Consider the following 26,076-nt stretch of genomic DNA (forward strand, 5'->3'; position numbering starts at 1 on the left):
CTCACTGATCTAGATCAGTGGGTTAAGAGACCTGTGTATCAGAGAGGTTAAAAACCTGTTGGGAAACTCCATGCAGAAAATGTAAGCTCACTTTTAGTCAGCCTGGATCCCTTTTGCTTCTGCCTGGGAAGTAGTCCACAGAGACAGGGGTGGTGGGTGAAAAGCAGTGCTTTCAGCAGCACTGCAGTATGAAGGTACAGGTGGGTACCAAATTACAAACTGGTTAAAAGGAAAAAATTTAAAGCAAAACTGGTGGGGAAAGCTGTGAACAGAGGCTGAATACATCTGGGGAGACAGCACAGCAACTTTGTTAAAATAGCAGTGTTCCAGCCTGTGCAGATCCTGGGGATGATAATACTAGGTTAGGTAGGGCATTTTTCTGTTGCTGACTTTTTCTAGCACAGAGCAGCATGACCAGACTGTAAAATGACATTGTGAGGTGCCAGGTTTGTATCTGACTTGAATCAGATTAAATGTTAGCAGGAAAAAAATGTTGTTATGAAACATGAAGTTCCCAAGAGTATTTTAGTCTTTCCTCTTAGCTTTTGATCCTGTTGGGCAACTTCATTTAGTATTTATGGAAGAGTAGAAGGAGAGAAGTTTAAAACCCGCATCACTGGGTATAAGGAGGATACAGTGAAGCCTCACGAGCAGCAAAATGTGTCAGTTCAAATTTTGAAGCTGCAGCCCCATCAGAGTGGAGAGCTGGGCGTTCTCTGCCTTGTCATTGCACCTGTTCCTTGCGTTTTGCCTTAGTGTGGTTATATTGCCTACTTGGGCAGACTGGAGCCTTGTGGAGCAGAGCTGTACTGTGTGAGGGATGCATTTAGTGCAGCTTTACGGGCAGGCATGAAGCTGTGATAAAACAGTAGCAGCCTGGCTGGTAGCTCTGCTGGGTCCAGGGCTGTGCCAGTGCCATCAGAGATGGAGCAGCTCTTCCCTGAACTGGCTTGGCCCAGAAAGAAGGTGTTTAATAGCACAGAGGAAAGCTGGATGTGCAGAAGGCTGTAGCTTGCCTCAGTGAACAGTGGTACCTGCCTTAACTCTCCATACTGGTGGGTTCAGTCCCTGCTAATTCATATGCTCTGCTGGGCAGAGCTCTATATTGAATTCTGTCTGGAGAGAGGAGACTTGCTAGGAAGGAGGGGCAGGAATAGGCCCGCCAATGTTGACAGGCTGTAGTGGTCTGTTTCCTGTTGCCCACCTTCTGCGCTGGCTGCATATGCAGGCAGCACTCATCCTGCCTGGGAGTTTGTGGTGCTGGGTAGGCCTGGTGCCACAGTAGCAGCTGCTCTTTCCTCCCACAGTGGGACTAGCCACATTGGCAAGAATGACCCCTGAGATCAGGGTAGGAAGGATGCATGTCTAGGGTGTGATTTGCTCTCCAGGCTGGCAAAGCATGTGGGAGCTCTCAGTCCACAGCACAGATGGGTCAGGAGGTGGCATTTGTTGGGAGGAAGCAGTCCTCAGGTCAAGAGGGGGCATTTAGGTTATATATTGACTTTAGCTGTCTTTGTCTGCTGTGTACAGTGTCCCACACTGAGCCATCCTGAAAATGAACATAGCAGCAAGCACTTTTGTCCTAGACACAAGTTCACAACACAAACAGCTATTAGGCCAGAGTGGTCCACTCCTTTTCAAGGCTGCCTGTATTGCTGAGTCCACAACTGTGGAGCTGTCTGTAGCTATGGAGCCTGCAAAGGACAGTTGTGCTTAGGGAAATCTGCCTGGGAATAGGAAGGGAGCATTTCATCATACAGGCTTATTTTTGACTTGCCTCCACTATGGTATTTGCATTGGTCTGAGAAAGCAGCATCTGTCTTGTTTAGAAGCAATTTGCATGGAGAGATGCTGACATACACTTGCCCATGTGATGAGGCACATCCAAACCTCAGAGGATGCCTCAACAGCCTCGAGAAGGAAAGCACACGTGTTCTGGAGCAGTCAGCTGCAGGCCTGACCAGTGGGAATCCCAGGCAGCTTCGCTGGGCTGAGAGCATCACTGCTGTCTGTGTTTAGTGGGGATGCTGGAGAACAGGGAATACTCCCTGATTTGGTGTATGGCCTTGGCCAAGCATTTGTGTGAGAGAGCTGTTTTTCCATTGCAACCAGGCCTGCTCTGTCCTGATTCGGGATGCTGTGACCTCTGCAATGGCACTGAAGAAGCCGTGCATCTTCATGCCTCTGCTTCATTGCCCTGCTGCTTGGAACAGCCCACCCTTCCTCACTATGCCATGGGCAGCAAATAAGCAGAGGGATCTTGATGTTAGTTCTTGTCCTGAAGAGCCATTCTTTCATTAGAAATGCAGTGTTATGAGTAGTTCAGATCTTCTTCCATGTGCACTGCCTGCACGTTAACATTTTGGCAGCACAAAAGCAGCTGAAAGCCTGTAGTAGTTGTAGCTTTTTGGAAAAAAAAAGTACTGTGCACCCTGAGCACAGCACTGCTGCTGGTCTATCTGCCTCTCCTCGTGTGACTCCCTGTGTTTAGGGCTGGTGTACACTAAATAATGCATCTTGGCTGATCTCTTTTAACAAGGATGTTTCAAATGCATAACCTGATAAAACCCTATGAAGGAAACAGAGTTGCTGATCCAAGAACAGTTTTGGCTACAGTTTGGCTACAGCTATCAGATACCAGTTTTGAAAGCCCTGGGGAGAATGATTTTGCACATCATGTTAGGTATTTAGAAAGATTTTTATATTCTAGATAAATCCAACAGATCTCTTCTGTAATGCTGAGTGAATCTTATGTCTTCCAGACAAAATCAGTGAATCCTTTGCCTGGCTGTGCTCGATCCTCCCTCACACCTGGCTGCTTTCACATAGGTAGCAAGCAGCTCTGATAGTTGTTGCTGGTGATCACTAGTAGCTACTTCTGCTGGCTGAGACATGCACACAGTCTGTCGATGTTCTTGTCCCTTCTCTGAGCCTCCTTATTTTGTAGGTGCATTTGACCCAGCCTGGTATGTCTGCTATGCTTTGTCCTAACTGTTGTATCTCTTTGGGTTGTGACCTGCTCTTTCCCGTGCATCTGTTGTGAGTGACTGTGCCATCTCAGTGGTACTGCAATACTATGAAATATATATCTGAACACAGAGGAGTGCTAAGAACTTGTGATGGGAGAGCAGGCTGTTCCCAGGAGGCCTCTGGGTGGCAGTCAGAGCTCCTGGGCAGACCCGTGTGTGATCCCTGCAGTGGCAAAGCCGCTTCTGAGTTATTTAATAGAGCAGCTGGGTGCAGCAAGCTCAAGGGCAAGTCACTGAGCAAACCAGAGCTGTTCTGAGATCGTCTGCCCAGAGATTAAAGAGTTAGGCACTCTTCCAAGGGCCGATCAGAGCAGGGCATGCCTGATAAATGTACATACATAGTGAGATGATGATGTTTCATGCAATTAAGAATGGACTGCCCAGTCAGATGAGAACAGCGGGAGCTGTTGGGGTGGGCTTTCTCTCCTGTGAGGACAGGAAAAATGAAAAAACAAGGTGCTCCAATTCAATACAGTGGTGCTGAGGTCCCATTTAATGTGCTTCACTGGCAGGGCCTGCACTGGCCTCTTTGAAAAGAGGCTGCAGTCTGTCTTGAATGGCCATCCCAGGGGGCATGTGCTAGCCAGGACACAAGGCTGTGAGGAGGACTCTGGGTAGCTGCAGGCAGCCAGCCAGGAAGACAAGGAAAGGTGGACATATCTACTTGCAGGACACTGTTTTCTTCCCTTCGCCTCCCATTTGTCCTGACTGAGGATGCCATCCTGCTCTTGGTAATGTATACCCTGCCGACACTGGCATTCTTTGCTGTTCCCAGCATGCCATTGCCCTCTGTCCTCCTCCTGCGTAGTGCGGCCAACTTGCTGCTGTGGGGAGAAGGAACCCCTTCTCAGCATGGGCTTTATATTCCTTTGCTGTTATAACCCTCAAAGACAAAAGGACGAAGAGAGGCAGCTGGTCCTCCAGAATGTCTGAGCTTTGGCCTTGGGTTCTGTCTGTCTAGAGGCACTTGGAAGGGAGGTGGGATGATGGAGGGGACCAGGAATAGTCACATGGGAAAACAGGCTGGATTTCCTAAGGCAGGCAGAGCCATAAGCTGTGAAATGCTTTACAGGAAATGAAGGGACATAGCAACCTGGGGAGTTTTGTCTTCCTGTCCCTCATGCTTTGGGATTTCCTTTGGGAAGGTCACCTCGGAATTGGGATGAGTCAAACCTACTGCAATTTGCAGTAACAGAAGTCTGTTCTGGATCCAGCAGCAGGGCAGATGTGTGCTATTGGTAGCAAGCTGCTGTCAGCCAGGATGCTGGGGAGCCAAAATGCCCCTCTCATGGCAAGGAGAGGATTGCTGGTCAGCACCAGCACTGTTGTGCTGCACACCACCTTGTGTAGCTCAGCTGGGGGACCTGATACACAGTGGGCATTTGGTGGCCCTGGCCCTAGCTCTTTCCTTGGGGACCCCAGGAGGGTGCTGTCATGGCCTTTGGCTTCTGCATCTTACTGTGTTATACCATTTCAGTGCAGCTTGCTTTACCCCTTCTCGGGCTGCAGCAGCTGCAGTTGCTGGAGGGCAGAGAGGCAAGAGTGTGCTAGCAAGCCTTGCACGCTCTGTCACACTTTCCCTTGGGGAGGCTCTCAAAGCAGGCTGACATCAGCCTTCATCCCAGTTCATCTTAAAACATGTAACTGGCCCACCTACCTGTCCTGATGCCTGAGCTGCAGAGCCTCATGAAGGTCCTGCTGCTGTCCCAGTTCATCGCTCCTGTTTGCTGGCAACAGGGACTTGATTTCTAAAAGTGGAGTAGGTCTCTCCTCCCCTCTGCGTGCATCAGTGGTGTCTCGTGCATACATATCACTTAAGGCTCAGGGAGTATCTTGACTTCACAGAGCTGTGGCTAAGAGCGCATTATCCCCGGGCAGTATCTCACTGCTCGCACCCCGTTTGTGTGCTCTTCCCTTGGCACCTGCTTTGGCCACTATCAGAGGTGAGCTGTAGGGCTGGACACCCTTCTGATCAGAGGGGGTAAAGCTGCTTTTACAAACTGCTCTTTGAGATAGCCAGTCTGCAGGGCGAGCTGCAGGGCATCCCCGTCGCCCGGGGTGTCTGGTCCTGGCTGGCTGCCTTCTGCCCTCTAGTGGGAAGCTTTGCAGGAAATAGGTGCTGCACAGCAAGTGAGGAGGGGTGCAGGAGTGTCCCGTACCTTGTGAGCCCCACTGAACATCTGGCATCTCTCCAGAAGCCCAGTCTCAGAGGTGGATATCACCTTGAAAGGCAAACCTGAGCTGTCAAAGTCAGGACAAATATTGAGGAGCTGATAAACTGCTGCTATTGAAGGCTTAGCTCACGACTGCACATCTAATAAGGGTGGTAGTGTTGACAAGGATGTGTGCAGGGCCAGTGCTGGGGAAGGTGGATGTGCTCTAACATTTGTAGGTGGCATGGGAGCTACAGGCCCAGGGAGTCTGGCTGCTGCCACTTGAAGAAATCAGCGCAAATGTTAAGGAAAATGATCCTGCCCAGAGAATGAGCTGCCACTCACCAGTGGTCAGTAAGCCAAGCACTGAACAGCCCAGGGTGCCACCAGAAAAAAGGTACCATGTCTGCTCAAAAGGAGTGTGAGACCTGTTATTAAGGTTTATATCCTGTTAGTGGCAAGATGTACCATTCAAAGAGCCCTCGTTGCTGCCTCTCTTTACACTCTAGCCTTCACCTTCCATGTATGGTCCCAGTAGAAGTGCTCCTCGGCACTTCTGCCTCCTCAGTGCCTATGTCCTGTGCAAAAAGATGTCTGAGGTTCCTTGTTTAAACAGAGCTCAAGCTGCTTCTCTGCCAGGCACCTTTGCCAGTTTGTGGATAATTTTGGGGTAGTTGTGCAGCTCCAGTTTTGCAGGGTGCTTCTAAAGCTGCTGCTCCCCCAACTGTGTACGGTGTATCCCCAAATCTTTTTACTGAGGCCACAGGTAGGTCAAAATTGTTTTCCTCTCCTTACTAGTTGCCCTCAGGCTCATGGGCAAAGCACAGGCTCTAACCTGCTCCTCCTGTACTGTGCACAGATGTGTTTTCATCCCATTTTCCTTCCTTCTCTACCAGCCTTAGGAGCTGTACCTCTGGCTTGTATTCCCCTGGCATCAGGGGCTTTAGAGGTGTGTGGCGTTCACTGAAACGTCGGCCTTGAAATTCAACAGTAAAACTAGCCATTGTGTGTGTCATCTGTGAGTAGCAGTCACCTGTTGGGACAGGAGGTTGGATGAATTTGCAAACAACAGCTGGAGCCAGTGCTTTGCTGCTGGCACTGAATTTCACAAAATGCATGTGTTACAGGAGCTTTGCTTTTCAAGATGAACTCACAGGCCAGGTTGGTGACAGTGTTATAAGTGTTTCGTCAGACTTCAGAGCAAAAACTCCAAATTCGCCATTTAAATAGAGAGGAAGGAAACAGCTGAGAAGCTGCAACCTGAAGCGGAAAAAAAAAAGGAAAAAATGTGCGTAGAATGATGCTTTGGGGTGTTTTCAAAGTATGACTTCAGTGTCTAAGAACATACTCTAGAAAATTTCACCTTTGAGGTTTTAATGCTATCAGATAGTTAACTCAATGAGTTCCTGGGTTTGCTCCTTTCTCTCCTCCCCCGCCCTCCCAATCTTATTTTGATGTAATTGCTTGCAGTTCAGAATCCCAACTTTGAAAGTCAGTGCTTGCTTAGCTGAGGTGAGTGAGAGTGTGTGTCTGTGTGCATGTGTGTTGGTACACACGTGTGCATGCTCTTTAGCCGGGAGTGGTGCTGTTGGGATGCATGCGTTTGTGCGTGTGCTCCTTTATGTTACCCTCATCTTAGCTGGGGGTGGTGACAGTGAGCGGTGTGTGAATGTGTGTATGCGTACATGTACTCCTGTTGTTACCTCCTCGGCCAGCAGCGGTGGTGGGGTGTGTGCTCCTGCTTGGTAGCAGGTTGAATAAGGAGGTAGAGCGGAGTGAGTGAAAAGTAGGAGCTACTTTATTTTGTTGCATGTTTAAAAGGCTATGATCAAGAAAGGGGATTTTTGGCTGACTGACCATCCCAGTTAGTGATGGAAAGAAGGCAGCATTTTTGAAGATAATACCAGGAAATGGTGAGTACCTCTCACCAGTGAATGACCAGTAGTGGAGTGTAGGAGTACTGCAGTTTCAGGAGGCTGTCAGACTGTCCTGTTGGAGCTCATTTTCGTTGTTGTTGTCAGTCACTGTTGCTGTCAGAGTGTTACACAGTCATGTTCACCACAACTCGATATAGAGGAAGTCCTTGCAGTAGTTCCACAGCTCAAGAGCAGTTGGTACTTACCCTGTTTAATTATATGAGCAAGTAGATCCAGATTTATAACTTATCTACCAAAATGTTCAGTGACTTGCGGGGATCACACAGTGATGAGTTCTGGGCAAGACCATGGGGTAGTTGCCATGAGATTTGGCTGAAGTGTTCGGTGGGGCATACCGTTCTGATCACTGTGGATCGATCCTGTCCTATAGAGATCTGCAGGGATTAGTGTGAGACCCACTGCTGTGCAGTACTGGCACTAAACACCTAGCAGTGACACAAATCTGGGTGATGCAGGGATTGGTTAAGTAACAGATCAAAAGAGGGTCATCAGGGACAGCCAAGCTGCTAAGGAGCACCTTTTTAAAAATTGTGTGCTGTTGTGCTGCAAATAAGTACATTTAGACTCCAGAACATGCGTGCTAATCCCTGTGGGAAGGCTAGTAGTGTTTTAGAAAGCACTGTTTTGAGAAGGAGTTGGAGTTGCAGGGTACAAGCTATACGTGAGCTAGTGAGATCTTTGCTGCAGCGGGGGAAGAGCAGAGGGTGGAAGGGGGTAACCACCTTCCTGCATGTGGTATGGGAAGGACCAGGGGCAGAGTACAGGATCTCCCACTGTGTAAAAGAGATCTTGAAAACTGGAGAGGGGTAGAAGAAAGAAGCTTTAAAGTGTCTTACCGGAGATAAAAGAGCTGCCCAAGTGGGCGGAGCTGATCAGTATGGGTGTACTCTTCCCCGAGGGAAAATACCAGGTACCAAGACTCCTGAGTGCCTCAGAGAGGAGCATGAAGAGCTAATGAGTGGACTAGTTTGGATAAGGAATGTTTTTACAGCAAGAACAACTGCCAGGTAGAATTATAATCTTTCAATATCCTCAAATTAAGACTGGATATATCCTTATGGAATTTTTAATCTTTTGGGGATAACTTTTCCATGCAGGTAACTATCACGACTAAATCAGTGCTTGTATGGAAAATTTGAGTAGATGTTCTGTCCTTGGCTTACACATTCAAGCCTCATTCCTCTCTGTGGCTTGTCTAGGGACTAGGGACAGTCAAAGTTAGCACTGGTTAGTGATGGCGTTAGCTAAACTTAGCCTCTTTGCAAGCTTTTCCTTAGTACATCTGGTGTAGTTGCTGTACCCATCTTTCTGGCTTTCTGGCTCAGTCCTGTCCCCTCTGCCCTAGAGGTGGCCTCCCTGTCTTTGGCCACGCTCCCCACAGCTCACTCCTAACCTTGCCTAAGTATTTCTTGGGAGCAAGAAGCCTGCCCTAGATTATAAGATTTCTCCCTTCCTACAAGCAGAGGCTCAGAGGGTAAGGCTGGCCAGAGATGGGATCACTGATTGCAGTGCTGGGGTGCACAGGGTACAAGGGCTTAGGGGGCTATAGCCCTGGGCTTTGGCTGAAGCAATGCAGGCCATCTGGCAAAGAGGCAGGCAGAGCTTGCCTGCACTCCCAGCTTCCTCGCTTCTGGTCTTCACCATGCCCTGCTATCCAACGTCAAAGGACAGAGCAGCAGGGTTGTAGTCACAGTCCCGTAAACCTTCTGCACAAGCTAAAATAAATCTAGCAAGGAGAGCAGGGATGTGGTAGGAGGTGAGTGCTTGCTAGGCCCTAAACCTGTCCTGCAGTATGGCGGTCTGTCCTTCCCTTTCCAGAATTGTTCCACCTCTGGGCTGTAGTACACTGTTGCTGTACGTTAGCATAGCAAGAGCAGTCTTTTTTCCTTCTAAAAAACAAAAAGAAAAAAGAAAAAAGCAGGGGGGAATAGATTTGGCCCTCAGACAGCACAGTGTATCAGTCAGAATGGTATTTGGTAGTGGCCCATCTGTTCTCCAGGAAGGGTGGCCTAAATCTCAGGCACAGCACATGGGTATCCGCAGAAGTCCTGGGTACCACTGGCTGCAGCAATGCAGATATTGAGCGTGGAACACAGGGGCTAGCTTGCAAAACTGGAGTGCCGGTGTTGCTTGTTGTACAAGTGTCTGGCCTGTGCTCCCTGACACATAGTTCCTTGCAAATAGTCTCCATGGGAGTCCTGCTTGCAGGCTCCTAGGCAGGAGGTCGGGATGGCTGGCTGTCTCACAGGCACTGACTAATCCTTCAAGCAGCAAAAGTAGCTCTTTTCACTCAGCCTCAGGCTCCTTCGTGGGTTTTTCCTGGAAGTACCACTTACCATGCTGAGTCCCAAGGATTTGAGGTTGTCAAGGTGGCTCTGCTGTATGAGGCTTCCTGCTGGGCTGCTGCCTCCTAGCTTCCCAAATCAGCTCTGTGTGGTACTGCACAAGAGAAGAGCTGAGTTGTGATGTTTGCATGGGAACATTTGCTTTAACTAAGTCCAGGATAAGAGTGGATTTAAGTGCTTTGGTTTATAAATAGACAGCACTGTGGCCAAGGTAGATTTAAGCAGAGCTGGCAACAGCCCTACTTGGGAAGGGATCTCTTTACCACATGGCCTGCTGTTGGACTTCCTGTCGCATGCTAATCCCTTAAGCCTGCTTTAGCTCTGTTAATTTTCCTTCTTTCCTTTTTTCCCCAATGGGCTGCCTCGGTGGCGCGTGAATGCCAGTGTTCCTTGGCCAAGCTTATGCCTGCGGCTGGGCCAAGCATCCAGGCTGCCTTCCGAGCACCGGGTACCATGTGGCAGGGCCCCAGGGATGGTGGTGCCTGAATGTGTCCCATTCTCTCTGTCTTACAGGCTCTGCAGTCTGCGCCTGAAGAAACTCACGGTGCTGAAAGAGCTGGACAAAGAGCTGAGCTCTGTACTTATCGCTGTGAAGATTCAGGTAGGCTCCTCTCCTTGCTGCCCCCTGATGGCAGCAAGCCCATCCTTGTGCCCTCTGTGAAGTGCTGGTCTGCATGTCCCTTGCCTCGTGCCAGCCCCTTGCTTCTGTCTCGGTTAGCACCCCTGGGGAGATTTTGGCTCTCAGGAAGGTGGGAATGATGCCCCAGGGACAGCAGCAAGCTGCCCGGTGCTGGTTTGTATCAGGGATGAATTGATTAGGCCTCTGCACTGGGACAGAGCGTCTTGCTTCCCTGCCTGCCTCAGCCAAGAACCTCCTCTTGAGCTGCTGTTCAGAGTTTGGCATCCCCTACCCCACTGTTCCCGACCCTTTAGACAGGCTCAGCGCTAGGTGGTTTCTGATAGTGCCCTCCATCTGATTCCCCTCCCTGGGGAGTGAAGGGTGGGAAGGGAAGAGTGCAAGGGATCAGCGGCTCTGTGCATGACTTCTGCTGACATTTGCACCCTGTGTGATCTCACTGCTGCCTCTGCTGTCCCCTCCCTTTCTCTGTGCATCCCTGCTAGGCCTGGTGCCTCTACTTTGAACCAGGCAGAAGGGAGGGGAGAGGATCTTTGTCACCAAGGGGAGAGGGAATTTGCCCCCATCTTGGTATGTGTGATCCTCCTCCCTCCCTCTCTGCAGCTGGTGGTGAAGAGATGGGTCCCTGTGGGTGTAGGCACATTCTTTCCACCTGCCAAAGGGCAGCATGGGAGCAAGATGCCTCTTGAGTATGCTGTCCTTGCCACAGCTCCCCTAACCCAGCTGGGATCCTGCTGTCCTTCCTTCGTTCTTGTCAGCCAGCGGTAAAGCTGCTGATCCCATTGAAAGCACTGTGGGGTGGGAGCTTTGCGCTCCCACAGAGCTCTTTGTGCCACACACATTAGGATCTAAATCCTGGATTAGTGCTGGAAGCTGCAGTATTAGTGGAGCTCTGGGAGGCGGGGTTTGCCTTCATGGCAGACCTGATTCACTTGCACAGAAGGACCTGAAAGTGAAATGTGTGAAACCTGGGGCCTGAAGTGAGGACAGCAGAAGGATGCTGTGGTCTACACACTATTGGTCAATGTCCTGCTTTGCTGGCCTTTCCGTCACTGTGTGTATGATGCCATTCAGGAGAGCTGAAAGCACTGGGCTTTCAGCCCCGAGACCCCCGAGACCTGTGCCCCTTTGGTGCAGGCTTTAGCAAGGGAACAACCTGGGCAGGAGAGAGCTGGCTGGCCCCTGGAAATGTGGGAGCAATCAAGGCTGGGCCACAGGTCCCAGCAGCTCAGGACTGGGGGGCTGGGAGCCAGCTGGGGGCTGTGGGTCCCACATGCCTGGGAGGGCTAGGCTGGTCCCTCACTCCCTTTATGTCCTGCACTGTCGGCCCAACCTGTCTGTGCTTCTCTGGTCTGGGGAACCTTGGGCTCCCATGCAACCCCCTTATGCTGGGGCTTCCATGTGCTGAGCGTGTATGTCCTCAGCTGCTGCCTCTCATGCACTGCAAATGTGAGACTGTGGAAGAGGCTGCACAATGGGACTCCAGCTCTTTCAAACAGATCACCTCCATCCCTGCCACAGGCTACCCTTGCACCCTGTTGGCAAAAGAAATTAACAGGCCTCAGCAGTGACTGTTTGAGGCCACAGGGGCTCTTCACTGCAGGGCTGCTTTCCCTGGCAGGGAACAGAGACTGCATTCAGGGTCTTAATCTAGACATGGTCACCTCCTCTCTGCATGGCCACATACCAGTGGCTGCATGCTGGTGTAGGCTCCCTGCAAAGCTGAAGGAAGCTGGAGGAGAATGCTTCTGCCCACATTACCCTGTGGCTCGACACTCATTGTGGGAGTGGGGTGTACTTGTGTGCCTCCCCAGGCTGCTTCCACCTGCCTAACCAGCCACCTTGGCAGGGTCGGGGACTGCTGAGCCTTCCTGGAAGGCAGATGGAAGCTGTAGGCAGCTTCAGCGCAGCCTGCCTACAGAATGGCCTCAGATGGATCCATCCCTTCTGCTCCTCTCCTAGGTAACAGATGAGTCACGCTAGCAAGAAGCTGTTTGAAGGCTGCCCAGCGAGCATTGCCATCTCCATCTTTTGGATGGAAACAGCCAATGCATGTAATTTGTGGAGGACCTGCAAGATCCCAAGGGGACAGCTGGGGACTAGTGGAAAGGGGAGCTATATTTTCTCTCATTTCAGGAGTAGCTCTGTTGGGTTAAGGAAGTTGCCTGTCAGGAAGTTGCTGCTCTGAGAGGCAGGTTGCATGTAAACAAAGCTCTGACCCTGCCTGAGTTGGGCCGGCACCAAGACAACAGCCCCAGCACTGGAGACAGTCTGCTCAATGAATGTACATGACCCAAAGGATAGTGTAAACCTGTCTAGAATATCTGATCTCCTCACAGTGATCATGCCCTTCTGGTCTTCAAAGACAGCTTCCAAGTGTGGCATGTGCTGTTATTTGCTCCTTCATCCGAAAAGACCTCTGTCAAAGGACTAAGGGAGCTTTCATTGTCTATGGAACATACCCATTTCCCAGAGGTGATTTGAATATTTAATGTTCAGTGGCTTCCAGTGAGATAAAGTCTGAACTACTGTGAAAAAGGGGACTTACTCTCATATCATTTGAGTGGGTTTTAAACCTTTATCCCTCATTATTTGTTTTAACAGACTGGAGATGTCATAGAGCATTTCCTTCTGTGTATTGTTCAGCATGGCATTAAGAAATTCAGATGTGCCTGGCTCGGCTCCATAAAGGTGCAGATATCCTGGTGTTGTAACTGATTATGGTGTGAAGGGAAACATGGTGCTCCCTCTCGGCAAAGACTTACTATAATTCAGAAACACCAGTCTTGAGCCATGAATAGAGGAAACAATCGAAGAAAGAAGAAAACAAGCCCCAGCACTCCCAGACCTTTCAGCTCCTGTGACAGGTGCTGTGGGAGGGATGCATATCCTCCTGCAGCTGCTTGCCAGGATGTGGCTGGTGACTCAGGTTCAACCCTTGGTGCTGTTGTAGAGGGATGATGCTGGCAGCCCCTACATAGCAGACCAGAATGTGTGCTACAATATAGGCCAGGCTGAGAAGCTTGTTTGCCTCTGCCAGGCCTGCCTGCTGCCCTGGCCCTGCTCCCTTCAGGAACTTGAATTTTTTTGCTCCTTCTTGCTATGCAGGGAAGGTACATGCAGAGTTTTCTGTCTACACCTCACTCATGCTTTGTTTCTAATCTTTTTGCAACTAGTTGTAGGATTTTCCACTCCTGCCTGAGCAATCTCAGCTACCCCCTAAATAACTAAATTTGCTGATGATATTTAATGAGCTATTCTCTCCCAAAATGCACCTTTAGCTTGAATTCTGGGTAGTGCTTTGCTGTCTGCCTTGGCCTGGTCTCCCATACTATGTTAGTTCTCTCTCCTTTTCCAGGTTTGGTTTGCTCTTCTAGCCTCAACCATGAGTTTTAAACAAGACCCATCAGGACATATTTATACCTGAAATTGGGGATTGTACCTTGCAAACCAGACCTGGGCATCATATGCCTGTGTATAGTAGTGGAAGCTCCTGTATGTGTTCAGTCTATTAGGTTGCAAAGATCTGTGACCACAACCTCTCCCTATTGCTTTTCACTTCCTTGACAGTCTTTGTCATCGGTGATCTTCACTGTAACAGTGTGATATTAAGTTTTCCTCTAGTACTGATGGTGATACTCAACTATTCTGCTGAGAAATTGGTCTTGCCTGACATTACTCGAATTGCAGAACAGCTGAGCTACATCAGGTGCTCACGGCCATGTCCAGTTGAGGTTTGAATTTCTCAAGGGATGGAGAATCCTCAGTCTTCCTGTGTCCTGTCCCAAGGTTTGGCTGCACTCACAGAGAAAAAAAGAAATCCCAACATCTAATGGTAATTTCCCATGTTCCAGCTCATCCCCGTTGCCTCTCACTCTGTCCCTGTGCACCTCTGAGAGGAGTTCAGTTCTGTCTTCTCTGCACAGTCCTGCTAAGTGTCTGTAGGCAGCAGTAAAGCACCCCTTCACCCTCTCTTTTTCCAGCTGAACAAACACAGCTCACTCGGCCTCTTCTTGTATGTCCTGTGCTCCAGCCCCTGACCATCCTGATGTATTCTGCTGGACTTGCTCCAGTCTGTCAATGTCTGTCTTGTACTGGGGAGCCCAAACTGGCTCTGTAATCCAGTTGTGGTGTCACCAGTGCTGAATAGAGGGGAGGAATCCCTTTTCTCTGCCTGCACATTTGCTGAGGCTGAGATTGGTGTCATTGCTGCACCAATTGCAGCAGGGCATGCTGCTGATGTAGGGGTACCTTGATGTCGCTCAGGATCCCCCCTGTCCCTTTCTGCAGAGCCTGTCCTGCTGCCTGGGGTTCTTCCCAGATGGCAAAGTCATGGGACACCCTAGGGAAGGACTTTGCTTTTGCCTTTATTGAACCTCATGAGGTTTGTGTCAACCTTACCAGAAATCCCAAATTCTTCTTAACTCCCTGTTGCTGATAGGCAGGTAGTAGGCCCCAGGTGCTAGTTTCTAATCTGTTTAATTGGAGCAATGCTAGTTTCTGCTGGGTCGTGCTTTGCTCCTGAGGGTGATCAGTGTTTCCTACTGGATATGTGAATGCCATCCATTTCATGAAACCTAGCGTACCTTGCAGGCTGAACTTGAGCTTAGCTAGTAGCTTTACTTTGCTGAGAGGACTGTACCTCACACATTTGCAGTACAATGTCTAGCCCTTTTTCTACCCCATGTCCCGAGTGCTATGCTCCATGGTGCCCCGGGAGCTGGTCCTCTGGTTGAGCTTAGACATTATGATCTCTCTCCTTTCATGTGACCCCACAGGCCAGGTATCTCCTAGAGCTTGAGCTTGAGTATCTCCAGGGTGCAGCCCGCCAAGTCATTGAACCCGTAAAGAACTGGCCCGGAAAAGGTCCCTAAAAAGTGCTGCTGTAAAGGGGTCTCTGAGCTCCACTGCTTGCATTGTGATAATGAACCAGCCTTTGTCCCAGTCCTTGCAATGCCACATGGATGTGCTTTGGGGTTTCACTGAGGGCCAGAGCCTAGGACTGGAGCGGGGTGTGTAACTTCCATAATGGTAAAGGACAGTAACGCGCAGGACAGCAATGTTTATGAAACCTTCACTGACTGGATGCGCCACCCAGGCTGTCCTACACCTTTGCTGTAACTCTGTCCCCAGAAGTAGCATCTTCAAGAAGAATAATTGCACCAGTATGTGTGGTTTGATGAAAGAACAAATCTTTGGTGGATATCTCTCTGCAACAAACAGCAAATGGTAAATGTTCTAAAGTAAATGGTGACTGTCATAGTGACCACCTATCATCTCTTCTTAGAGTTCAGGAAGGAAGAGTCAGTGCATTCTTGGCCAGGAGAGCTCACAGGTGGTGAAGGGGATGAGCTTCACCTCCTCTCTTCAGTTTTTGGGAAGACCTTTCACAGGAAAGCCTCACTCCTGGCACAGTTGCCAGGAACAATGTTGCAGACAGCTCATACTGGGCCTTTTGAAAACCAAGGAGGGTTTCGCTAGAGCTTGTCTTTGCTCTGGTATCAGAGAGAACTGTAATGCTGCATCATTGCAAATGTGGAGGCCTTTCTTGCCTCCCCTCTATATGTTGTTTGTTTTTTTTCCTTGCTAGCATGAGTAACACCAGCAACGGAGGTGCAAGAAAGGCCTTATACCAGCGCCACCCAGGCTTGCTGGACCGTGCTGAAGTTCCCATCAGCAAGCTTCCTTGGTGCTCGCTGGGTGCTGAAACATGCCTATGTCCATTGCCATTCTGTTTGATTGCAGAGGGGATGTAGCTGTAGTCTCCTTTATGGTGCCACCTGCATGCTCCTGTCATGACTTCTAGGGCTGCTGTGCCATTTGTAGTGGAGATGAAGAGCTGGGGGGCTCTAACCTCACCAAGGCTCTAACCTCACCTAACCTTAGCCAAATCTAGGATTTGTCTAAGTTGCTGAAGGGTCTCTGGCCACGGCCAACTTAGGATCCTGCTGGTCATGGCATCTGTCAGGATCAAGCTGGAAAGGGTATGGGGATGCAGTGAGGTCCTGGGAAGTGGCAACATATATGAGGTGGGATCCAGTTCCTTTGGACTGCTGTGCCTATTTGGTTAGCTTTGACTCATCTGCTCACTAGCCCACAGTTTAAATTAAGGAGTGCTCACAAAAGCAATTGTGTACCCTGATGAAGTTTGCTGATGGTACCAAACTGAGTGGGGAAGTGGACACTTCAGAAAGGAGAGCCACCCTGCAGGAAGACCTGGATAGGCTGGAGGAGTGGGCTAACAAGAACCTTATGCAGTTCAACAATGACAAATGGTCTCACACCTGGGAAAATATCCGGGAGTGCAGCACAGGCTGGGATCTACCTGGCTGGGGAGCAGCTCTGTGGAAAGGGACCTGGGGGTCTTGGTGGACAACAAGTTCAATATGAGTGAACAGTGTGCTGCTGTGGCAAAGAAAGCCAACAGGATGCTGGGTTGCATCAACAAGGGCATCACCAGCAGAGATAAAGAAGTCATTATCCCACTCTACTCAGCGCTTGTCAGGCCACACCTGGAATACTGTGTTCAGTTTTGGTCTCTGCTATGCAAAAAGATGTGGACAGGCTGGAGAGGGTCCAGAGAAGGGCCACAAAGATGATCAAAGGACTGGGAAGCCTGTCATATGAGGAAAGGCTGAGAGAACTGGGTTTGTCAGCCTTGAGAAAAGAAGGCTTAGGGGAGACCTTATCACCATGTTCCAGTATTTAAAAGGTGGCTACAAAGACAATGGAGACTCCCTTTTTACAAGGAGTCACATGGAAAAGATGAGGGGTAATGGATACAAGTTAATCCTGGGGAGATTCTGATTGGACACAAGAGAAAAATTTATCACAATGAGAACAATCAGCCATTGAAATAATCTCCCCAGGGAAGTGGTGGATTCCCCAACATTGGACACTTTTAAGATTCGGCTGGACAGGGTGCTTGGCCATCTTGTCTAGACCATGCTTTTGCCAAGAAAGATTGGACCAGATGATTCTTGAGGTCCTTTCCAATCTGGTATTCTATGATTCTATGATAACTGATTTGCAAGAACAGCTGTACTGGCCTATCCTGTTGCCTCCCTAGATCAATGTCTCAGCTTGCCGTCCCATTCACAGGGAGGCTGGAGAGAGTGAGGAACCACTATGGGCTATTTTATACTGGGAGCTGGTCCCACAGCCCTGCAGGCACACAACCAGTGGGCATGGGCCTTTTGGGGGGTCCGTGAGTTGTGCCACCCTGTGATCAAGAGAGCCTGGTGCATGCAGACAGCATTTTTCATCCCCTGGATCATTCAGTGTCTCTGTCAGCAGCCAAGCTGTAGAAATAGTAAAGATGGGACAGAAGTAAAGGAAAGAGTTTGAGTGGGCATGTGGTTAGAGTGCCTCTCTTACTGTCCTCGGGGGCGGGGGGGGGTGGGGGGGGGGGGTGGGCAAAAAACCATTTGTATATGTGGAGACATAAGGACTGCTACCCGAGGAAAAGACTAGGAGGAATTTTCTGAGAGACAAGCTGGGCAACTGGGGGAACCCCTGTTCCCCTAGGACATCCTGCCTTGGTCCCAGCAGAGCTGTCCTGCCAGCTGTGCTTGGGCAGGGGTCTGCACTGGGTCCATCTACTGGGGAGCAGAGATGTGCTCCAGGATCTGTCCCTTTCCTGGCTAGGTAGTGTGTTGGCACCCTTTCCTTCCCCTGCTGGTGCTGGATGCATGGCTCCCTCTGGCTCTAGTGGTGTCCCCCTCCACAGCATCTGGTGGGCTCCAGGTGCAAGGAGCCAGATTAAGCAGGGCATGCTTGGGAAGAGCAAGTGCTCCCTGGCAGGTGGGCAAGGAGAATGGGCCTTTGGCAGCTCAGGAGAAACTGCAGGCTTTTGTGAAGAGTTGATTGGTGTGTGTGAGGTGGTTCTGCGAGGTGGAACGGAACAGAACAGAATCAAGGCACTGGCTCCTTCCTTGTGGACTGTGAACACCATTGACTTGTGTGTGTGCTGCAGTGGCGTCTGTGGCCAAGACACTCCAGCTTAGCTGTGTGCGTCTACCAATCTTGTTGTAGGGTTCAAAGCGAGTCCTGAGATCAAATGAATACGTCCTCCCGCCTGGCGGCCTGATGGAGACTGAGCTGGAGCTGACCTTCTCACTGCAGGTACCTTGTGTTGCCTGATCCCCTGGGCTCCCTGGTGCTCCCCTCACCTGGCATTTCTCGGCAAGCACAGCTCTGGGGACTCAGTGTGAAGGGGGCAGCCTCTGAGGAGGGACCTCCTGTGGTTGCTTATGCTCAGATCATAACAGCACAGATTCCTGCTGCTGGCCAGCTGCTCCATTGCTCCAGGGGTTGTTTTGCTGGGCAATGTGGATTTGGAGAATGATGTGGAGTGCAGGTGGCCTTTGAGGGGCACCTCAAAGCTCAGCAGGTCAGATCCTGCTGTACATCAGCACTGAGGACGAGTTTTCTACCTGTGTGTCACGCTGAGCCCTGCCCTCATGCTGCCATCTTCTCTGTGCTTCCCTTCCCCAGTACCCACACTTCCTCAAGAGAGATGGCAACAAACTGCAGATCATGTTGCAGCGGAGGAAGAGATACAAGAACCGCACGATCCTGGGCTACAAGACCCTTGCAGTGGGCGTCATTAACATGGCCGAGGTACAGGGTGCTGGGAACAGAGTGGAGCTTCGCATGGCCTCCCTGTGCCAGCATTGGGAAGGGAGCTGAGCTGGCTGGCAGGCGCTCAGTGCTGTGAGGGCTCTGGCTTGTTGGCTAGCTACAAGACAGAGGGGGTGGGCTGCCAGCTGCCTTTGTGTCATCCTGGCAGGGGACTTGTCTGTCTGCCTAGGTGATGCAGCACCCAACGGACGGCGGGCAGCTCCTGGGCCTCCACAGCAACATGAAGGATGTGAACATCCGAGTGGCTGAAATCAGCATCTACTCTTTGTCCAGTCAGCCCATTGACCATGAGGACGGGAGCGTCCCCTCAGGTCCTAAAATCAAAGCTTCAGGTGTGTTAGCACTCATCACAGACCTGAAGGCAAGCGTTTGGGACAGGACATGGGTAACACAGTGCGTCCCCAAGCGCCTGCCAGCAACACCAGTCATTTCACTGCAGCCATGACAGGCATCATGCTTAGCTGTGGCATCTGCCCTGTCTGCTTTCAGATCGCTCCCCAGACATTGATAACTACTCTGAAGAAGAGGATGACAGCTTCTCCTCAGAGCAGGAAGCCAGCGATGATGCTGTGCAGGGTCAGGTAAGGCAGGCCTGGCAGGGTGGCTTATGTCCTGGTCCCATTTCTGGGGCAAGAATCAGGGGTTGAGGGTCTCGATCACCCTGAGCCCTCTCATCTCCCTTGTAAACATTTGTCATGGTTTCAGAGGGCAGAGAGCCACAATACCTGACAACAGGAAGAACTGTGGGCTGCTTTCAAGTCCATGGTGGGGCAAGGGACTTTGGAGAGCCATTGGTATCACCCGTGTGTCCTTGGAACTATCTGATCTGCAGCACAAAACCCCTTCTGAGCCCCCTCCACCTTGCACCACGATTCTCTCTCATCTCCTGGTGATAACAGGCCAGAGGCTGCCCTCTCTGAGAGAGAGTGGAGCTTTTAGGAAGTACAGTCTTGGTCTGAAAATGGTCAGAGGTGGCAGACCCATCCCAGCCCTGTGATAAGCTGTGCCCCTGCTGTTTGCTGTCCTCTTGTTGTGGTGCCTACATTTCAGGCCAAAAAAGACTTGTGGTAGCGTGCTGATCACACACAGGGACAAACCCCTGTTCAGGGTCCTCCACATTACCTGTCCCATCATGCTAGGTTAACACATCAGGGCCCCATGTCCCTGGGAGCACTGTGTATTGTTAAGGCTGATCCCTGGAGAAACAGTTTTTGTGAGCTCAGGTGCTGTGCCCTCTGAGCTAACCCTGGAGAGGGGAGAGCAGGAGAATAATACATGGGTCACAGGGAGGCTGGTGAGTGCAGAGAGAAGAGTTTTAGGTTGTAACAAGGACTGTTGCAGAAAGCTGCTGTCTCTCCTCTGAATCTTGCTGGTACACGTCCCCCTAGGGGGGCCTGGGGGAAAAGGCACTGGGGAAGAAGGTCTATTGGGGGACAGTGCTAAGGAGGGAGAAGGAGCTGCATGGAGAGAGGTGGGAGAAGAGACAAGCAAGACTTTGGGAGCAGAGTGGACCAAAGCTTTTCAAGATAGAGGGCAAGCGTGAGGCAGGGGAACTTCTAGGAGATGCTGCTCCCTGCACGCTGAGTTGCTCTGATGTGCTGTGACCTTTTGCCTGCAGGATCTGTTTGATGAAGAGGATGACTTGAGGAAAACCAAGAAGGCTAGGAGGAAAATGATCCGAACCACATCAATGACCAGAGTAACATCAGCATTTACAACATGATCAAAGGGATGGAAGGGATTAACTTCCTCCCATCCCTGCAGGGAGTGAGGGAGGTTTGGGGGAGATGCTGGCACTGGTGCAGAGCAGGGGAGAGAGTCCTTGGCTCTGAGAAGAATGGGCAAACCTCTTGCCATTAATGGCTTAGCTTGTTGCTCAGAGCTGTACCCCAGCTCATGGTCTGTACTGTGTTTAGCCTGGCTTCCTATCAATGATGATCTGTGTGCAACACAGTTTTGACTTGCTGCTGTGACATGGTTCTTCTCTTTCTCTCCCTGAGGAAGGGGAAGGTTGGTGCAAGGAAGGGTGAGCCATTAGCAGCTCTTCTGCCCATCAGCAGAAGGGGAAGCTGCCCTGCCAGCCTCCTGGTCTCCCAGCATCTCCTCATCCCCATCTGCTTCAGCCCTGCAGGTCCCTGGGCACCTTCTTCCTGAGTTTGTTCCCCATCTTTTCTTGCTTGAAGGCAGCATTCCTCAACCAGATGGTCTGGGGAGAAACGGGATTTAAATGGAGAGAAAGTGCTATTCCAGCCTGTAACAGAGAGAGTCTGAGTCCTTGCACCCTCCCTCATGCCCAGATACAGTGGCTTCTTGCGGAGTCCAGATTTAGTCCAAATCCTACAGCAAATTTAAAGAGCAAGGGAGATCATAGCTGACCTTGGGCCTGTGGACCCAGAAGGGAGCCTACGGCATGTTAAAGAGAGCAACCGTGGCCTATACATTAGTCAGCTTGGAACCTGCTTTGGTGGTTTTGCTGATCTTTCTTCTTCCCTTGTTTTGTTTTAGCAACCAAACTTCAAGCAGAAATTTGTGGCTTTGCTGAAGAGGTTTAAAGTGACGGAGGAGGTAAGAAGTGGGAAGGCTGTCCCACCTGGCAGTGTCTCCTGCAGATGTGTAGGTATTGGAGTGCTGGTTCCCACTCACTGGGAGCGCAAGGCATGAGCTGCAGGTGCTCAGGGGTGTTACCAAAGGTGGCGTGAGACATGGCATAGACTGGGGCTTGGCTTTTCCAAAACCTTCTGCCTTAGGAAGGCAGCTCTGAGCCTCATGCTCAAATCAAAAATGCCTGCCTGTTAGGGAGTGGGACCAGGGGAAGAAGGGTGCTGTCATGCACTGGCTCTACCGCAGGAGCTGGCATTGCAGGGGCAATCGTGTTCATGACTGAGAGCAGCCTAACATCAGCCTGGGGGTAGCTGGCTTTGGCTGGGAGCCTGCACTGAGTGTGCGGGCACAGCCAGTGGAGGTCCTCCCAGGTGTCTTAACTCCCAATAAGTACTATGGGTGTCTGAGACTCCGTTGGATGTCATGCTCATGGCACCCTCCTTTGGCCCAATGACAGTGTCACTTGCTTCTTCCACAGGCTGGATTTGGCTCCCTGAGGTGGGAACAGTGCTGTGGTGTGCCCCATGGCTGGGAGGGAGCTTGTATGTGCCTGGCCTGGGATGCAGGTGACTCCATATCTCTTCATTGCCCTCTGGGCTTGGTCCCACAGGTCCTGGACTCTGACCCTGTAGACCAGACCCAGGAGGTGGAGGAAGACCTGGGCTTGCTCTATGACAGCCTGGAAGAGTGCAACAACAGTGACAGCGGCCCAGAGATTGAGGACAATGAGAGTGTGCACAGCACACCCAAGCCCACCCTGAGGTAAGGGTTGCAGGGAGTCACAGGCCGACAGCACAGTCTATGGGACCTGGAGAAATGCCCTCTGACACTTTTCTTTTGCTTGAGCTAATGCAGGCATTGTCTTGTCTCCACTCCCATCGCCATCTTCTGTTGGCACCACTGAGCTCTTCACTTGCATATCCTGCTTAATAAACTCGAAAGTGCCTATTAAAACTGGCTTCCTTCACATTTAGTCTCATTTAATTTCCTGCCAGTCCAGCATCTGACACTTACTGATCTGCTGGAAGAGTACGTACTTTTTCCCAGCCCCTGCTGTTCCCCTGCTGTATCTTTCTGCTGACATTCCTGGCCTTCTCAGGGCTCTCCACACTGAAGCATGCCTGTCTTTTGAGCACTTTGTGAATGCTTGGGCCTGTCGTTGTGTCCCTGTGAGATCTGCATGCTTCATTCCCACCTTTTGTGGAGACATGTGACTAGCAACCATCAGCGATGTTCCTCACCCCATTCCCCAGGCACCTGGTGGCTTGACTTGCTCTGCCAAGCACTGCTGACTTGGCACAGAGGTCTCCAGTGGACCATGCAGTGAAACCAGGCTTTTCTCCCATGTGATCTGTGTTTACCTGGCCTCTCTGCTCATGGCTGTTCTGTTTCTGTGCTGTCCTTTTGTGAGAAAGTTGCCTTTTATTGTCTTTCTACTTGGCTGCCTCCCAGTGTGCTGGGTCTCTTCTAGCCAAGCCAAGCTTACTTGTCATTATTGTTTCTATAGTTTGGTATTTAAATATGATTTCGATTAGCTGGAATCCCTGCTGAAGGTACTTAGCAGGGGTAGCAGACTTGGACTGCCACAGGCAAACTGTTTGAAATTAAATCTGCTGGATTCAGGAACCCATGGGGCACTGAGGAAGAAACAGAAACGTGACAGAAGTCATGTCTTCCACAAACCCACGAGTCGTTGTGAAGGAGACAGCAGGCGCATGGGCAAGGGAGAGCTGCTTAGGTAGTCTGCTTGGACTCCAAAAGGAGTTTCACATGGTCTCTCATCAAAGGCTTTAAAGAAACAAAGGTGCTGTGGGAGAAAAAGGAATGTCTTTTTGTGGTCAGATAACGGTTTATGTATATAAACTGTGTAAAACTGTGTAAAACTATGTTAACTGTAAGAAAAGTCTATTGAGAGTATTTAAATATAAGACCCCACTCTGGCTCTGCAAGTGCCTACTTGCAAACATCCAGTCACTGGGAGAGGATCCTAGAGTAAGTGCTGGTTTGTGCTTGTACCTGCCATTTCAGTCTTCCTTGGGTGTTTGCTGCTGCTTCTGGTAGGACAGCCTATTGGGCCCTGGGCTGTTTCTCAGCCTGTTCACAAAGTGTCCCTAGCCTGGTTTGCTCTCTAGTGCCTCAGTTTCTGGCAGTGCTGAGTGTGTATCCCCCTTGAATTCACATTACGGGATCTGTACTTTTTCTAAGGAGATGTGGGAGCCAGCTGCCAAGGTCTTTAGTGTAGATTGCATGGTTCCAAGGTCCTGCATAGCCTTCTCAGCTGGTGATGACCTTCCAGCCCAGCCTGTAAATTCAAGATGTGATCCTCATGTTGGATTTATTTATCATCATAGACAGCCTTGCTAGACACTGTGAAGGTCTCTGTGGAGCAAGGCATTAAGGTAGTCCTTAAGGGTGAGCAGTGGTGGGTGCCCTGGATTGGGCCAGTGGTGTTGGGAGCAGATAGCCATCCTTTTGATCGGCCAGGGAGGCCACGCAGATGTAGGCTGCTCCTGCACTGAGGAGAAACTGGAGCTAGAACTGAGGCTGTTAGGTAAGACCTCAACAGTCAGGGCCTTTGATTGAAAATCAGAGGTGAAGGAGCAAATGTCTCCGTAGGTGACTGGGAAAATGGATGGGGAAGAGGGGGCTGATTCATTGAAAACAGAAGGAGGCTGTGCAGAAGGGCTGGGATTTACCTAAATCTCAACCTGCTGAGACTCAGACTCAGTCATGCCTATAGGAGAGCCTTTAAACTGCCAAACAGGGAAAGCTGAGAATTTTGGAAGAGCTCTGTGCTCAGTGTGATACATCCTCTAGGGATGAAAGCTTCTGAATTGCAAGTGAGAGAGGGCAGAAACAGACACAGCTTCCATGGGGAAGGGGGAGACAGCCCCATTTAAATGGGGTGTTGAAAGCCAGACCAAGTGTATACAATCTAGACACATCCGATGTCTAAGAAAAAGGAGGAGATGAAGGTACCTTTTTGAGGTGCCAGTGGCACCAGGGGTATGTCACATTCTGGTGGGATTACTGGGACAGTAGAGAGGAGTATGGCAGAGATGCTGATTGGGGGGTGAATTATTAGAAAACTTACATATTTCTCTGGTTTGACTCAAGTTATTAACATAGTCTATATGGATTGAAATTGCTGGCTGAGAAAAGGCAAGTGTAGAGTAGTGACTGTACAGGGTGCTGACAATGCTTGAGGTCCTGTAGCAGAGATTGGAGGGGTGGAGAGAGCAGAAATATGTTAATAACAGGAGACACCATTTATCCCTGTGTGACCTGGAGAAAATGTCCCACCAGGGCACAATGCCGACTCTAAACCTGTAGCTTTGGTAAATGAACATGTCGTGAAGTAGCTGGTGACGGAGCCAGTGAGAGGAAAATCAAGCCTTGTCTTCTCCCAGCCAGTGTATAAACACTGCTGCTGAAGAGCTGCTCTGTGGTGGGGACTATCATTTACTGAGATGAAATGTCCTTGTAGGAGCAGTAAAAGCAAAGAACCTGGCAAACACTGTTGTTCCTGGCAGCACAGTGTGCTGTATACACATGAGAAAACATGTTAAAAGGAAAGTAAAAGGAGCCGCCAGGATGTTCAGAGATCTGTAGGTATCCTGCAGAAAGCTGCAGATATATCCTGATGAGGACAGTAGAAAACAATGGAAATCCTGTCAGAGTCGTAACAGAAGAACTGCTCTATATGCTACGCCTCTGTGGCCATCTCTGGAAACCTGCAACCTGGGGTATCCCCATCTGCACACCAGGAAAATCAGGAGAAACTTTTCCTGGGAGTTAGCGAGCAAATATATACATACAGCTTAGAGGGAAGCTGGCTCACATCTCCTGCAGGAAAGTCACACATTGCAGATGGGCTGCAGTTGCTGCAAGGGTGCTGGGAAAGCTGACAGGTGGGATCCAGTGATAGAGCCTGCTTGTTTCCTAAAGACTGGTCTTTGAGCAGCCCACCGGATGTAGAGTGGGTCCTTGGCAAATAAATAATGGGTCAAAAAAGGGGAATCAAAGGTGGAAGCTTACACTGTGGTGGCAGAGACAGTCCTGCTGCCCCAAGGGAGTTCCTGTGTTGACCATTGTGACTTGGGAACAGGATCTTGAAGTTGCACTGTGCAGCTCTACCAAAACATCAGCTCAGAGACCAGAAAAGCAAATTTAAGTGTTGAGGAACAAAACAGGACTTTTCTGCACTGCTGCACTACCTGCGGTGTGGTTCTGTGTGCAATACTGTGGTCTTCAGAGCCTCGGGAAAGGGGAAAGCAGAAAGGGAAGGTGGAAGATAGTGCTGGAAGTGTGCAGCAGCGGCAGTCAGAGGCAAGGAGCCCTCCCTGGAAAAGGGGGAGCAGAGGGGAAGGCAGCAGAAATCTGTGGAAGGCATGGTGGTGCAGAGGGGGCAGAGAGGCTCAGCAGCACTTTGGAGTTGTAGTGTTGACAGAGACTGGTGAGATGAGGCAAGGTGGTGGTTCCTCACCCTGCATTGCAGTGGTAGGTGATCACTTGAGAGAGAAATCACTGCTGACTAGGAGACAGGGACCCTGCCTCCAACTCACTGGGGTCACAGTTCTAGTCCTGTTGATCTGGGGTGGCCCCATCCTGTCCCTGCACCCAGCATTGTTGCAGCAGACCATGGTGTGCAGGGCTGGCAGTCTGCTGGCAGGTCTGCTCCTATGCTGTGAGTCGCTCAGACACTTGGTGTCTGTCCCTGTGTCCCACTGG

General features: G+C 50.4%; 1 protein-coding gene across 1 annotated transcript in view; it reads left to right on the top strand.

The window, feature by feature from the left end:
• The window catches only part of LOC142407328 (phosphofurin acidic cluster sorting protein 1-like), a 70,588-nt gene that overhangs the window by 37,700 nt on the left and 6,812 nt on the right, over window positions 1–26,076 (top strand). Inside the window, exons 2-9 of the mRNA XM_075496681.1 lie at window positions 9,978–10,065; window positions 18,136–18,225; window positions 18,598–18,723; window positions 18,914–19,076; window positions 19,234–19,325; window positions 20,363–20,443; window positions 21,250–21,309; window positions 21,956–22,107. Of these exons, the coding sequence (XP_075352796.1) occupies window positions 9,978–10,065; window positions 18,136–18,225; window positions 18,598–18,723; window positions 18,914–19,076; window positions 19,234–19,325; window positions 20,363–20,443; window positions 21,250–21,309; window positions 21,956–22,107 (852 nt within the window). The remainder of the gene's footprint in view (window positions 1–9,977; window positions 10,066–18,135; window positions 18,226–18,597; window positions 18,724–18,913; window positions 19,077–19,233; window positions 19,326–20,362; window positions 20,444–21,249; window positions 21,310–21,955; window positions 22,108–26,076) is intronic.

Source organism: Mycteria americana, chromosome 3, assembly GCF_035582795.1.
Source record: "Mycteria americana isolate JAX WOST 10 ecotype Jacksonville Zoo and Gardens chromosome 3, USCA_MyAme_1.0, whole genome shotgun sequence".
NCBI classification, from domain to species: Eukaryota; Metazoa; Chordata; class Aves; order Ciconiiformes; family Ciconiidae; genus Mycteria; species Mycteria americana.